Source organism: Erithacus rubecula, assembly GCF_903797595.1.
Source record: "Erithacus rubecula genome assembly, chromosome: 28".
Classification (NCBI taxonomy): domain Eukaryota; kingdom Metazoa; phylum Chordata; class Aves; order Passeriformes; family Muscicapidae; genus Erithacus; species Erithacus rubecula.
The window spans coordinates 2639450-2655227 of record NC_136680.1 but is presented as its reverse complement, the minus strand read 5'-3'; the positions used below and the strand labels follow the sequence as shown (position 1 = coordinate 2655227).

The 15778-nt window shown below is 46.4% G+C and overlaps 1 protein-coding gene across 1 annotated transcript; it reads right to left on the bottom strand.

Annotated features, from left to right (window-relative positions):
- On the bottom strand, positions 1 to 13793 carry GNA11 (G protein subunit alpha 11; the record flags this gene model as incomplete). Its single annotated transcript, XM_079328650.1, is given in 11 exon segments — positions 1 to 3786; positions 5326 to 5388; positions 5391 to 5420; positions 5423 to 5477; positions 6240 to 6369; positions 7548 to 7676; positions 8253 to 8407; positions 9444 to 9628; positions 13656 to 13683; positions 13685 to 13753; positions 13755 to 13793. Coding segments are annotated over 11 exon segments (1074 nt in total). The 3' UTR covers positions 1 to 3595.
- Between the last annotated feature and the right edge of the window lie 1985 nt (positions 13794 to 15778).

Sequence of the window (15778 nt, the reverse complement as noted above, 5' to 3'; positions counted from 1 at the left end):
TTTTTTTTTTTTTTTTCTTTTTAATTATTTTTTTGTCTTTTTTTTTTTTTTTTTTTTTTTTTTAAACCAATAAAACACATGAAGAAAAACCATAGTTGAACGCAAGGCCAACATTGCTAGGAAGCAACAACAAGAGACCAAAGAATCCAACTCGAGGAGAAGGGGGAGGCAGGAAGGGCAGGAGCTGACACGCTGCAGCTGGAAGGGGCTTTTGCTCACCAGGTAGCCAATCCACATGGAATGGTGCAAGGAAAAGGGATGGTCCTCTGCTCACTGACTTCAAGTTTCAAACTAGTTCAAAGGAAGTTGGTTTCTTCGACAGAACAAAGATTAAAAGTGCACAAGGAGCAGAGGTTAGCAAGGAGACCAACTCCTCAGACTCTAGATTCCCTACAACAACCCAATTTTACCTCTCTTCTGAAAGTCACTCTCAACCTGCAGAGGATTCTGACAGGCCTCACCTTCAGAAAGGTTGATACAGGCAAATTGGCTTTAAGGTTTGGCACTTTTGCTTAGGGCAGGCATTTGCCAGCCAACAGAGACAGGAGCCAGTTCTGCAGGAACACTTCACTGGCCAAGCTGGAGGCACACAAGCAGCTGCTTACTAAGGAAAGCACGTGCTAACACTGGTATCTTCTCACACATGATACAGTCACAGACAACTCCAGGTGACGTGTACAGGTCTGACCCATTCCTACCCCAGACCAGGAGGAGGCTCCAGGAACTCAACGAGAGCCACTCAGCAATGCTTGGCCCTTCCCTCCCTGCCCTGAGCCACTTCTCAGGCCAACAGCTACCCCAAGCAGGTGCCCCACAAGGTACAGCACATTCCCTAAATCCTTGTGCCCACAGCCTCCCACAGTTGCCTGCCACGATGCAGAGTCACTCTGCAAGAGACAGATGCCAAGATCCCTCCTCCTGTGCCAGGGCAGCAGCTCTTAAAGAAAGGGGAAGGTACAAAAACAAGACGAAAAAAGTTTCTGATTCAAGTGGAAGTACCACCATCATTCACCTTGGAAAAGAGAAACTTCTGGGAAGTTATTTTCCAAGAACCTGTGTATCTCAGTGCCAGGCTCATTGCTGGCAACAGCTGTAGTGTGAACCATTTACAAAAGGATCACAGAAGCGGAAGAGGCTGGTGCTGCTGTCTGCTTCAGAGGAGCAGCACTTAGAATATATGATTATAAATTCCTCTTTATAAGACAATTTCTACAAACTGGATCAATTTGGCATAAAGATGAAAAAAAAAAATAAAAAAAGCAGTAAAATTGATGCAAAGCTGTCTGACACATGGGAATCCCTCTCATTCTTCCCAAAGGGTTAAATGCAGTCCAGAGCATGGCTAGTCTAAAGAGATGCTGTGTTTCCCTCAGCATCACCACTCAGACTGGCTCTTCAACTGTTGGTCCCATGGCTACTGTTCCAACTTGAGCTCTGTAATCACTTGGAGCTGAGCTTGCTTTGCTCTGCAGTGCTCTGAGCACGCAGAAGCTTCGCTCGGCTACTCTGGAAAATGAGGGACCTACCAACATAATTATTCAAAATTATGTCCCTCCATAGTTTAGTGTTCTAGATCAAAGCATCTTAAGCATCTCAGATAGTTAGATTTACTCTTACAATGTTGTGCAAAACACTGATGTAGTGCTCTGTCTACAAAAGAGACAAAATATCAACAGCCCCCTTCAACAGTGCAGCTCGTTTAGTCTTTTTTCTACTGGCAGCCTTCAAGGGGGCAATCTGGGTGATCCAGAGAATTTGGACCCAATGCTGCTAGTTGGAATTAAACAGAAGCATCAGTGATGGCTGACTGACACACGTCCAGCCGTGGGTCACATCTCCTGCTTCCCACTCCCTCTCTCCCTGCCTTGCCAATGCACTTTTCTCCCAGGCTGGCAGCAGCCCTTCAGCACCTTGACTTGCCTCAGCTCCTGGAAAATAAAGCTTTCCTATGTGCAAAGGCTTCATCTCCTTCTGCTCAGTGGAGATTCAGGTGGTGTTCAGAATGGAGAACTGCACTCACTCTGCCTTCCAGCAAGTGCTGCTGCCTCTCACCAGGTGCAGCCAGGGCAGGGCTCTCTGGGTCCTGCAGCAGCCACTGCTAACAATTAACCAGCACTGCTAACACAATGAGCACAGGCACCCTGCAGCAAGGAGGTGTGCAAGTCTTCCAAAGGGGATCCCATACTCCTCCAAAAGGGACACAGCACAGTGTGCCTCAGGGGAATGCATGAACAGGAGAGACAGAACTGCTGCTCCCTCCAAGAGCTATCCTCAATCTCCCCAAATAAAAATCCTACCAGATCCTGTCACCCTCCAGCTCTGGTCCTCTCTGAAACTCTGCAAGCTGGACAAGGCTGAGGAATTCTTGCAAAGTCATTCACACACTGGCACAAAATGCAATAAAACAAGGCTTGATTGCTACTAGGCAGCAAGAAAAGACCTAGAGGATGGCACAAGACTAAGGTTTTCAATCCAGGCAAAGTCTGATGCTCAAATGCCACAACCACTCAGTGTGCTTTTGGTAACTGCTGCATAGAGAAGTTGCTCATTGATGTCAAGAGCTCTACCCAACAAAACAGTTCCTCTCTGCAGACTGAGCCTTGTGCACACACGGCCACGTGCTTGTGGTGTGGGTGGGATGTGTTTGTGTGTGTGGGAAAAAGGAAAAAAAAAAGAAGAAATAAAAATGAAATAAAATAAAATTAAAGGAAAAAAAAAAAGAACAATTACAGTCAGGCACTTCCCCAGGCTCAGCAGCTATTGCTCCAAGAGCTTCCATCATTTGTAGTCCATGAACAAAATACAGCAACACATAGCAAACTATGTATAGAACATCAATAATTTAAAAAAAAAAAAAATCACAGTCTCCATACCTTTTATAATTGATAATAAAAAATTACTCAGAACATATAAAGAATGGAAAAGTGATGGCTTCTTTTTGTTTGTTTTGCCTTTTTCTGGGTTTTTTTTTTTTTTTTTTCACAACAGTTGGAGAGCAATTGCTCCTCCCCAACATTTCATCACAGTGAACCATGGAGCGTGTCCTGGGGAAGGGAAGGGAAAGAAGGAGGGGAGGGAAGCAGGATAAGCAAATTACACCAGAGGCACCCTATAGCACAAGGCAAAGGGACCAGTAGCATTCTGCACTCCCACAGTCCAGTGAATTCACAATCTCAGCTGGAAAGTGTTGGGGATTTTTGTTTTTTTCTACATATACCACGGGAATAAAAGGGGGAAAAAAAAAAATAAAACGTGGCTTAGCAACAAAGGAAAGATCAAGATGAGGCTGCCTTAGCTGCTTGGCAAAAATTAAGAAGTAAGCAAGGTGCTGAAGAAATGAGGCATATCCCCGTTAACTGTGACATAAAAGCAATTTGTTAAAAATATGAAATCAACTACTCTGTGGACAGAGACATGAGACTCCAGGATAACACCGAGCACTTGCCACTCCACAGATCAGACAATTTGCAATCATTACATCATCAAAAATTAAAACTTTTTTTTTTTTTTTTTCCTGTCATATTTAAAATTTCTTTTTTTTTTTTTTTGTCTTTTCTTCACAAAGAAGCCTCTCAAGGGGCAAGAGCAGAGCAGGTCAAACCAGGTTATACTCCTTCAGGTTGAGCTGTAGGATGGTGTCCTTGACAGCTGCAAAGACGAAACGGATGTTTTCTGTGTCTGTGGCACATGTGAAATGGGAATAGATGATTTTATCACTGTCGGGATTTAAATCCACAAACATCTTGAGGATGAACTCACGGGCTGCCTGTGCATCCCTCTGTGGGCCTGCAGCAAACAGAGACACCAGTGAATGGATTCACATCCCTCAGATGCAGCAACTGATCCAACAGCATTTTTTCCTATGGGTTACAGAGCTTTAAAGAAGAAATTAAGATGATTGATGGGATAAAAGTTCCAAGAGCTGAACTGTCTTATGTTTTTCAGCTGTCTAACCAAATCCCAAAAGGGCACTGGGTCAGTTGAGATCCTACTTTGAAATTCAGACCTTAGAACAATCCTGGGTGGGAGCATCCACTGGCTACCAGTGGCAGATGCTGGACAGATACCACTAAATGCTCTCCCATTGAAATGGGGTGCAAATTTCTTCCTAAAGAAGATCCACCTAAAGGTGGATCTCACAGGCTGAGAGACAAAAATGTGTATTTTGGAAATAAGGGTTACTGCCAGTCAAAATACAGTCAGTCTAATCCAGTTGGTCACCTCACAGGAGCTGAAAAATGGGAATTTTGGCCAAGTTTAAACTCACATTGCTGACAGGCCCCCAGAAAATAGTCACCTACTGCAATTTCCTTCACAGGACTGCTGTTATTGCATGGCAAACACCATCTCTTGAGAGCAAATCTGATGGGCAACCTCCCACTAACAGGCCAGCAGCACCTCTGAAGGAGCTACTTGTAGGAAAAAATGGAAGTACCCAACACCCCCTGAAGCTGGGGTCTGTCTCCAGCTCTAAAGCTCCATTTGAAGCAGGCACTGTTTGGGCAGCAGCTCTTCAGCCTGCTGGAAAAACTTGCTGTTCCCACTAGAGCTCCAAGCAGGAACTCCAGATGTAGGAGGACAATTAACCAAGAGCAATTTCATCAGTCCTCTAAAAGATGAAAGCTGTTTGCAAAATGGTAATTCTTCCTTTACCTTCTATTTTTTAAACAATAATCTACAGAATAATAAACAAACATGGTGAGAACAGTTGCCTGCTCTCATTCTCACCACTTTGATTTCATTTCAGCCCTGTACAGATGTCTACCAGCCAGCCTTTAAATGCACTCAAATGAAGAGCCTGAAACAATATTTTGGCTAAGGACTTTGTTTCAGATGGGAAATTCTTTGTTTCACATAGATATTATTTCCCCACAACAGTCAGATGGCACGATTAATAAGGAATTTCAAGCTACAGGAAGATTTTTTAGCAGCATCATTTGAACAACTTGGGTATTTGACCAGTCAGATTCTCAAAACAAAGTCAAACCCTCTTGACTAGAAGGTTAAAAAGTCCAGAATATCAATAAACTGCCATGTTTTGAAAGTGGTTATTTGTGTAAATTAGACTTCCATTGTTTCATACTTTGCAGTGCATATTGGAGGGGGTAATTCTTCATCTAGGAGAGGCTCATTATTTAATTATCCTATCAGATTCCAGTTGTCTATGCATGATTAAGATATTTTTGTGATGTTTTCTTATTGTAGGCATTCTTTCCTCAATTAATCTTTTCTCCACCTCTAGATCTGAGTGTTCTTTAAGAAACAAGTAAGTTTTAACCAAATCATCTCCACCCCATCAAGTGTTCCCTCTTAAAAACCACTCACCATCAAACTCTGGGAAATAGTCAACAAGGTGGGAATACAGGATCTTGTCTTCCAACAAATCTTCTTGTTGAGAAAGAGGATAACAGAAGAGTTTGGAACCATGGATAAGTTATAATGGTTCGAAAGAGAGCTTTACTCTCTTCCATCCGGTTCTGAAATCAGAAAAAGAAAATTCTGTTTTCACAGAGGAGCACTAAAATGCCTTTCTGCTGCCTGCACATCCACTCAGACCTGCAGTAATTCAGCATCTCAACATATACACAAAATACTTTGGCCCCAGGTTGATTCTGGTTCAAGCTGGATCAGTAAATGGAAAGGAAATGCAAAATCTGAGGGACTCAAGTTTCATTTATTTGCCAAGCCTTTCACATCAAAAGACTTAAAAGTCATTTTATGCCTTAACAGTTGTGTGAGAGGACTGTCCAATGATACTTTGCATATTTTGTCTACTAGAAAAAGAGCAACTATTGTTATCTAATAACAGGTTTTTAATCTATTAGCAACTGCCAAAATTCAGATTTGCACCTTCAAAGAGTGCAGTCATCATCTCACAAGACAGAAAAGCCTGAAATAACCCAGTGCAGGAAGGGGAAGGGGTGATTTGGGAGCACTTGCACAGTGCCCATGGCACAAGGGACTCTGCAACTTCAGATAATTTCAGTTTTCACTTGAGAAGTCCAGATGAATTGAATGCCCTCTGCCTTTTCCATCCTCAGGGACATCATGACCCATCAAGGCTCGTGTTCCCTTTGCAACAAGAACTGAAGGCCAAAACCAATAATAGTAGCTAATCCAACTTTGCACCAAGCACCTGGGTACCAGCCTTTCAAAAACTACTAAAGATATTCCTCCCTCTTTTCCTTTCTCCCTCCTCTCCTTCCTCCCTTCTGCAGAGCTCCCACTCTTTGGCTCACCTCATTATCCGATTCCACCAGAACTTGGTCATATTCACTAAGTGCTACTAAAAACATGATGGAAGTCACATTTTCAAAGCAATGGATCCACTTCCTTCGTTCTGATCTTTGACCTCCAACATCCACCATTCTAAAGAAGAGAAGTACATAGAGTATCACAGAGGTAGCTGCAGTTCTCTGAATGCAAGGACCAGCAAACAATGAGAATTAATTTGGTTCTTTAACATTCCAGTTAATCTAGCACAGGGATGTGACAGTTACCATCCAGTAAGTTTACAAAATACCCTGGTCCAGAAATACACCAAAACTGAAAGAATGGCCACAGTTGAGTAATGCCAAACTCATTCTTTACCATTTTTGTTGCATTCTGCTCTGGTTTGCTCAGCAGCAGCCCTGAGTCTGAAAAGACTGAAAAGACAAGTCCTTCAAAACTGTGCTCTGTCATGTGAGCAAACTATTTTTATTTTTAATTAAAGCACCTGCTTGCCTCAAAGCTTCTCCCCCACCCAAATCTTTCTTTAGTTGTTACACTTTTGTTGGAATGTGCTGTTTAACAGGCACACACTTCAGCCTCTCAGTTCCAAGTCCCACCTGTACAGCACACTAAAGCTATTCTGGCACTCACCTGAAGAGCCACACACGTGGTTCACCTTTGATAAAATCCTACACCTACTCCCTAGGTCAGCAAAACAGAACAGGGAGAGGAGATTTGTGCATTTCTGTAACCAAATGGTTTAAGAGAGAGGATGCAGGTTCCTTTATTCCTCTCTGGCCACACTGTGGTGGGGAAGGACAGAGAGCACCAAGCACCAGAGTGAAACAGGAATATTGCTGTGTTCAGCCTGGTCATGCCAGGCTCAGTTGCTGGCTTAAACCTGCAAATACCACCTGTTGCTGCAGCAGCAAGGGCAGCAAGTTTTGGTGCCACCCTGAGAGCACAAGGTAGGCACAGAAAACCAGCTCTCAAGGCAGGTGCTGGGTACAGGAATATTTCTGCAAAAGAGGTGTCAGCCCTTGGTGGCTCCAGCTCTCAACACACCCCTCAGCTGCTTCACAAGCCACAATTTCAGCCTGAGACAGCAGCAGTGCAATCCTTCCCAGGAAGGACACCAAGATGATTCCCTGGGTCTGAAGAGTCATTGATTCAAAAGCAGGTTCAGTTTTCTGACAGCCAAAACATCAACCCAGCCCAATTAGAGGAGCACCCATCACACATCCACTCAAACCACTAAAGCAAGCCAGAACTTCTCCTTCCTGACCCCATCTCCCTGCTGCCTCAGAGCTGTAACATGAAGACACCTCCAGTACCTGAAGATAATATTCTCTAGGTCAAAGGGGTACTCTATGATCCCAGTTGTAGGGACTCTAACCCGTAGCACATCTTGCTGAGTTGGTAGATATCCTGGGGTGGCAATACGATCCACATCGCTGAGATAGCTGCAAGCAGGACAGTGGGAAAGAAAAAAAAAAACAAGGAAAAAAAAGGAAAAACTACCTTAGGTTGCAGCACATAAATATATAGATGTAAGAACTGCTATATGAAGGCTTTCTGTAGTGTAATGAGAAAGGCAGATGTCTGAATTCTTTTAATGCTTTATGTTTCAGGATTAAGTCTCATCTGAGGTTTTCTACTTATAAATATAGAAACATACACTTATTTACTTATAAATGTAAAATATCCTCTGTACATTGCCAAACTGAATGGATTTGTAAATAATAAAATATGAGTTACACATCCACTTACACCTGTAGGCCAAAGACAAACTTGAAGAGAAAGAGCAGATTTCCTGCTCTCCCAGAGACAGCATCAATACAGATGGAATAACAGAATAATCAGGCCTCAGGTATATCCTGAAGCAGATGTATGAATACCCTTAACATCCACCAGAACACCTCATACTCTCAGGAAAAACAGCAAATGATAAGGAAACAAACTCAGGACTTCAATAAAAAAGATGTGGACAGGTATAATTTGTTAGACCATCACTCCCACCACAGTGATTGTATACTCACTATTTAGCTGAATCAGAAAGTTGATATTCTCTTCTCCTGTCATAACACTCTTGTATTCCAGGGTCATTCCACAATGTTTTAATTGCACTTACATATGGCTGCTCAAATGTCATGACCTTTTCTACATCCACTTCTCGGATCAGCACTGCATTGGCCTGGAGATTGAAAAGAAGAAAAGAAAGAAAAAGTAAAGAAAAAACAAGTCTGGGGGACATAAAAACACCCATCCTACAACAGCTAAGCAAAGGAAGGACTACAGTAATACCACAGCCTGTGGTGTGTGAGGTGATTATCCACACCAAGGGGCTTTTGCCAATACCCCCAATAAATAAAAAACAAAGTGAAGTTCTGTACAAGTTACAGTAAGCTAAAGCTGGCAGATTTTATTTATCAGAACCCCTCCACCATGCCTCACATAAAGCACAGGCAAAGCTTTCTCACACTCTGCCTATTTTCACAGGCAGGAAAGGGGCACCATCCAGTCCCTACCAAGAATTATCCAAAAATCTGCTCAAATACACTGTGTGACCAGTTAGATAAAATACAACTTCAAAATATTAAGGATATTAAGCATTAAAAAAGCAAAATATGCTAAAAAAAAAAAATCTATTTTCCTGGCATGTCCTCACTCTCACTGTCCTCCCCCTCAAAAAGATAAAATAATTTAGATCAGATCTGTCTAAAATTAATTCCTGGTCCTAAAATCAGTATGTTCATGTGGTTGAGACCAAAATTCTTCAAGGAAGGTTTGTATCCTTGGTCAGTAGCTACCAGAAAAACAGAAGGATTGCAGAAACAGGGCTAACTACCAGCATAGGTCTGTATCTTTTGGGTCCAGCATGTATTTTTCAAGCTCCAAGTTCCAATAAGAACAGCAACACATGCAAAGAAATTGCCAACACATTTAACAACCCTGAATTGAAATGAGTAACAGTAACACCCTTCCTATCCCTTCCATCATATCCCAACCCCTTGTTCCCACCACTCATAGGCACACCAGTGCACCAACCATGCAAAATTGCTCTATCTCTTAACACAACCAAGTAAAAGGAGTTGGGAATCAAGAAAATGTCATAAGAAGTTTATAGGAAAGAGTTCAGGGAGGTTGAGGTTGCAATGCAGAAAGACACAAACAAACAAGAACTCAAAATCCTCCCTGACCAAAGATGTGCAACAAACTGAGAAACTTACCTTGTTCTGTTCATATTTGTACAGAATTTTCAGCGTTTCCATGGCTCTTATCATAGACTGCATGGCAGTGAAGATGTTTTGGTACACCAGCTTGGTGAAGCCTTTTTTGTCCTCTTCAGAGTAGCCTGAGCCATGAATTATACGCATTTGCTTAATGAACGTGCTTTTCCCACTCTCCCCAGTGCCTACAGGATGCAAGAGAGTGAGTTAGGAGCCACCAGGAGCAAAACCCACGACAGATGAAAGCTCCTATCACTACACCCAAGCACACACACAACTCCCAACCCCCTTTTTGTCACTTCCCAGCCTGGTAAAAGACAAGCTGGATCGTTCATCCCCTTTACAAACCCGACAGTGTGGAAGGAAGACACCTTGTCCTTTGCAAAAGGAGCTGTGGTACTTATCCCAAATCTCACGTTACAGCCACTCCCACACGTCCTGCGTCAAGAGGCCCTTGCCCGTCACACCTGACCTATTCCCAGATACTCCAGCAAGATGCTACAACCAGCCAGGAAGGGCCTGGACACACTCTCAAGCCAGCAAAGTGCTACAGACTCAGCAGTGAGTGGCCAGGAGAAGCCCAGTAAACAGCAAATTTTCTTTTGGTTCTTTTAGCACTAACTGCTTTTGGCCTTATACACGACGTGTCTTTTCACAGGAAAGAACCAAACACAACAGGAAAAAAATAGATCAACTCTAAAGGAGAGTGAAGCTCAAGAAACTCTTTGCTTATGCATCTGACATGCAGCACATCTGCCTTGCATCCCAAACCAGTGTGCAGAGGTTTAATCCCCAGCCCCGAGCGTGGCAGGATTGCTGCGATCCTGCTCCGGGTGCGAGGGAGTTAAAAATGGCGTCTGGCAGGGAGAGCAGAGTAGGCCACTGCTCCAGCTGTCGGTGCCGTGCCTGGGTCCCCACGGGCTGCAGCCTGCTCAGCAAGGCCACTGCTTCCTCCTCTTCCTTCTGCTCCAGGTTTTACTGCCGGGCCCGGAGCAGATGGGAGGGCAGGACACAGCACAGGGCAGCGCCGGCTTCCTGCACCGTCACTCGGGCAGCTCCTTCCACTCCCACTTTTATGGCCCCACAGCAGTGTCACTCGGCATGTGAAGGCCACCAGATGATACCAAAGGACAGTGGGAACTTTCAAACAGAGTGAGCTGGAGAGAAAAAGGCCATCAGATGGTGTGCAGGCAGTGACAGAGCCTTGCTAAATTCACGGTTCAGCTGGGACGTCCCCGGTGACACCTGCCCCGTGCACACAGACCTTTGTGGAGGGGACACACAGGACAGGTGTCACCTGGGATGAGATCACCTCCACACTTCATCAGCATAAATGGACACCACTACCTTTCTGTAGAGTGCTTTTGTTCAATCTTCTAAGATTTGCTACCATGATGATAAAAACCCCACACCTTTCTAACACAGTGGTCCAGCCCAGCTGACTACCAAAAACTCAAAATGTATCACATCAGTAATTTCAAATCCTTTTGACCTGTATTAAATGCTGGCTCTCCCCACAGGCACCACCAGATCCTCCTCACACCAAGGGAGAGATGGATTCAGACATGATCTCATTCATCCCAATACACAATTACTACTCGCATGTAGATACTCAGTTACTCATTTTATCTTGGTAGGCGAAAAGGCAAACAAATAAAAATGCACAGATAAAAGCAACAAGCACCTAACTAGAAGCAGAATGTTTGAAATGAACACCAAGAACTGACAGAAATCATGTCAGCACAGACAGAAATTAACACTGGAGACACTATCAAAATTCATCAAACTATCTCCATCTTGAATACAAAGGTGCAACCTAAGTGGGGGGAAAACTGGAAACTGAGATCTTTTGTGGTTTCTATCAGGGTGGTGAGAAATACTTCCTTGTCTTTTACCACAGAGACCAAAACTGAGAAGGAAAAAAAAAAAAAAGGTGGTGCTTCAAAGCATTTCAATGATGAAAATAAAAGAGAAACCTCAACACCAGACCTTTGCTTGCTACAGAACTTAAGAGTTCAAACACAGATTCTTCCTGTCACTCCATCACCACCCTTTTTTTGGTTTGAGGGTTGGTTTTGGTTATTGGTAGTAGGTTTTTGGTTTGGTTTATTTTTTTTAAAGGTGCCTTTTGCTTTCCCTGAGGCACAGCACTACACCAGCAGGTTACAAGCTCTGGTGGGCAAGAACTACAATTCTCAGGGCACAAAACCCTTTCTAATCTGACAGGAGATAATCTGAATTCACCACTTCTTCTGCCAACATGGGAAAGTAGCAGAGTTTACAGTAACTTCTTAATGATGCCCCAATATCCCACGGGCTCTTTTAAATACATTGCTCAATCAACAGCATCCATGCTTAATCACAAGTAATTTTTGTACAAAATATCCTCCCCACCCAGTAAAAAGATAAATTACTACCTTGTACCAGATGGCAATGTCCAACACCTTGAATTTCTTATTAACAGGTTCATCATTGATTAGCAATGTTATTCTTCACCTCTATTTCCTGTTTTAGGCTTCAACAAAGTAACTGCCACCAGATGTAGTGACAAGAAAAATTTAACAGTTTCTACAAGGTGGCAACTCCCTTCACACACTCAAAATTTTGGAGATTTTGGGAAAGCCCTCTCACTAAAATCAGTCATTAATACTTGTAAATATAAGAACTCCATAGAACAACAGAAGAAATCCCTGCAAGCAGCAGTTACACCAAGGAGGGAGAACACAGGTTACCTGTGCCAGCTGAAGGTGGGCAATGTGCTGTGTCCAGTGAAAAGCACCCTGCAAACACTGTCTACACCTAGGAGTGCTGCTTATCCAATAATAACCACCTTCTATGTGTTTTTTTTTAATCTGATGTTGAATCTGTATCTTTTAGAAAGGATTTTTGAGCAACTTGAATTATTTCTAAAGTGAAATCTTTAGATCCAGTGGGATCTTCTTAACCCAGATCTATCCTATAGCGACAACCTATTTTGACACAGCTGCTTCTGTGGGACTGCTTTTAGGGAAGCATGAGAGTGAGGGACACCTTCCCTCCTCTCCAAGATGCCTTACAGAAACTGCCACAGCATCTCCAAAGAGCAGAAATGTGCAGCCTTTGATTTTACCTTTCACACTAAAAACAACACTACATTAATTGTGAATTATTCAGAGTCAGAAGGGAAGCCCTGGCCTTTACTTGACAATTATCACCAGGCACCAGTGTTGGTACTGAAGACCTTCAAGGGGCTGGGCACACACAGCCTTTCCACACTTCTGCAGTGGTTTTCTGATTTTTTTTTTTTTTTTCCACAAGGGTCAACCTCCTTCTTTAGGAGGACCTTAATGGCTTGTCAACAGATCCATCAGATCTGCTTCAAATTTCTTGTCAAGGTAATAATTCAATAATAATAACCCAAGACACAAAGCAGGATACATTTCACACAAGCAACGTTAAATCACGCTACCCACGAAGAAACTTCAGTTTAAATTTGGGGGCTACCTAGGCATGAACATCAAACTCATGGAGTTACATGCCTGCAGGTATCAGTTTGCAACTGATTACCCAACCCTCTCAACTCATCCAAACACGGCACAGTTACCCATCTGCACAGGGAACACTACTGTTCCCACTCGAAGCCCTAGATCCATATGGCTGCACAGGTGATCTCCACCTCTGACCAAGACACAACTCCAGCATTCCCGCTGCCTATCCCCCTGCAGAACCAGCTCCCAGCCCTGCTGCCTCTCCCAGCTCTCGCCCCGGGGGAAACTCTGTGGTTTACGAGCCACAGGCCAGTTTTTCCACAGACGTTCACCCAAGGCCCAGGAATTCACCCACAATCCCGAAAAGCACCAACTCCACCAGCGGATTTCCACATGCTAACCAAGGCCAGCACACCGCCGAGAATCGTTTCCTCCAGACAAATTTCACGCGCCCGTGTGCGTGCCCGCCTTCAACAACCAGGAATTTCAGCCGCTTAGTTCCTGGTTGTGTCAAAACCCATTTTGACAGCGAACGCATCACAAAATCAAACAAAGGGCAGCCAATGAGGCGGCCGCCCCGCACGGCTCGGGAGCGGCCCCGAGCGCCGGGCTGAGGCGGGGATGGCTCCCGCCGCTTCCCCGCCACACCCGCTCCCCGCCCGGCCCGGCCCGGCCCCCCGGACCTGCCGAGCCCCGGGCCGGGCCCCGCGCGGCCGCTGCGGCCGGACCCGGCGCCGCTCCTCACCCAGAAGCAGCAGCTTCAGCTCGCGGCGGCGCGTCGCGCTTGTCCCTCCGCAGCTGCTTCTCGATCTCGGCGTTGATGCGCTTCGACTCCTTCACCTCGTTCGCTCAGGCAACAGGCCATCATGGACTCCAGAGTCATGGTCGCGTCGCGGCCGGGACGCCCCCGCCCACCCCCCCACCCCCCGGCACCGACCACCGTTCTCCGCACAGGCCGGGAGCTCGGCCCGGCCCGCTCCCGCGTCCCGCGGCCCCTTCCCTCCCCACCCTCCCGCCCTGCGCGGCGCCGGCCCGGCCCGGCCCTCGCCCCGGCCCCCGAGTGCTGCGGCCGGGCCCAGCGCCAGCGCCGCCGCCGCCGCCCCCGCGCCGCTCTCGCCCGGCTGCGCCGCCGCTCCTCCGCACGGCTCCGCCGAGACACCGACGAGCCGGCGCAACCCAACCCGCTGCCGCCGAAAACAAGCGCTGACTGACAGCGGCCGGGACCAATGGGAGAGCGCGGCGCTCAGCGGGGCGGGCCCGGACGGGCGGGACGAGGCGCCGCGACACAATCGGAGCGCAGGGTTTTGGGGCCGGTCGCGGGGGGGGGGAAGGCGCACGGACGCGCGTTCCTGGAGCGGGGCGGGGCCGCCGGGCATTATGGGAAGGTGGCGGACTGGGCGGCCGTGGCGGGGCGGGCCGGGATGGCAGCGGAGCCTCCCGTGACCGGGCGCGGCCGGGCCGGGCGCGGAGCCGCCGCCTCCCCTCGCCCTCTGCGGGCCGGGGTTGGGCCGCGCCTGGCGGGTAGGGCCGCTGGGATGGCGGCGCAGGCTGCCCGGAGCGGGCCAGGCCCGGGCCTGCGAGGGCAGCTCAGCCCTCCCGGCGCTCGGTGCCGAGCACGGACACACCGAGGCCCTGCCCGGCCCTGCCGTGCCCCGCAGAGCCACACCGAGCTCTGGGTGCCCCCTCCGAGCCCTCCCCAATCTCCCCACACTGAGGGGCTCAGCGCTGGCTTTATCCCAGGTTTCCTCATTTCATCCTGCCAGGTGCTTGTTGACCTGTAACACTTATGTTTCCACATCTCTTACCTTGCCTTGCCTGGGGTCTGTAGCTAAACAGTCTTTTTTAAGGTCATAAAAAGCATGATAAAGCTGATACACACCTGCCTTGGTTGTTACCAGCCTGGCTCATGCAGTGGTTTTTCAGTCCTTACCTCTTGGCAGTTTGGCTGAGACAAACACAAGATGCTCATAAACAACAGGTTCTATTTTCCACTTAAATTCTCTCTTATACCTGTGCTATTCCCATGAGTTCTTTGCCTCAATTAAAAGAAGTTTTAACTTTTTTTCAGTGGTCTCTCCATAGTTTGGCCTTTAACAGCATCAATACTCATCTCTGTTACATTCTCTCACTTTCCTTCCCAGGTGCCCAGCCAGGAGGACTGTTATTACTCATTACAAGACCTCTGGCAAAGGTGATGTGGTCATTTTGCTTTGGCAGCTGATAATTATTCAGCAGACAGAAGTGCTCAGCACAGCCAGGATCAAAGCTGTTCCCTGTGACCTGTGCCCTTTGGAGCTCCCATGTCTGGACAGTCCTTAAGGAGACTGAGGTTCCTGTAACCCCTGCAGCACTGCCCTGACTGGACAAACCACTTGACATCTTTGCATGTCCCCAGGCTGAGGGTAGCACAGGTGACATGTCTGGGGCTGCTAAAGAGTTACCAAGTTGGGGTTGCTGAGCTGCTCTGTGCCACAAGGTGCTGTGTGTTGGAAGCTGTTTTGGTTGCCTTCTCCTGGGCAGGATCAGAACATAAAGGCCAGCAGATCTTGAAGAAATTCCCACAGTTTGCCAAAAGAAAAGGAGCAATAAAATTTGCATCTAACCTCTGGACCACTTGCTTGGCTCCTGCTGATGGGAAATTTGGGTTGACAGATGTTGAGTTTTGATGAATCCTGATCAAAGTGTTGATTTAAGAATGACAGAACTGCCAGTTTCCAAGCAATAACAGCCCATCCACTCCCTCCCTTTCTGCCCTAATGGAAAAGTTTTGGTGCTCAGAGGGTTCCCAGGAGACCTTGGATTTCCCTCAGGTGCAATTCCCTGGGCTCCATGTCCCTGTTCCTGCAGAAAGCTGATCCTGAACGTGTT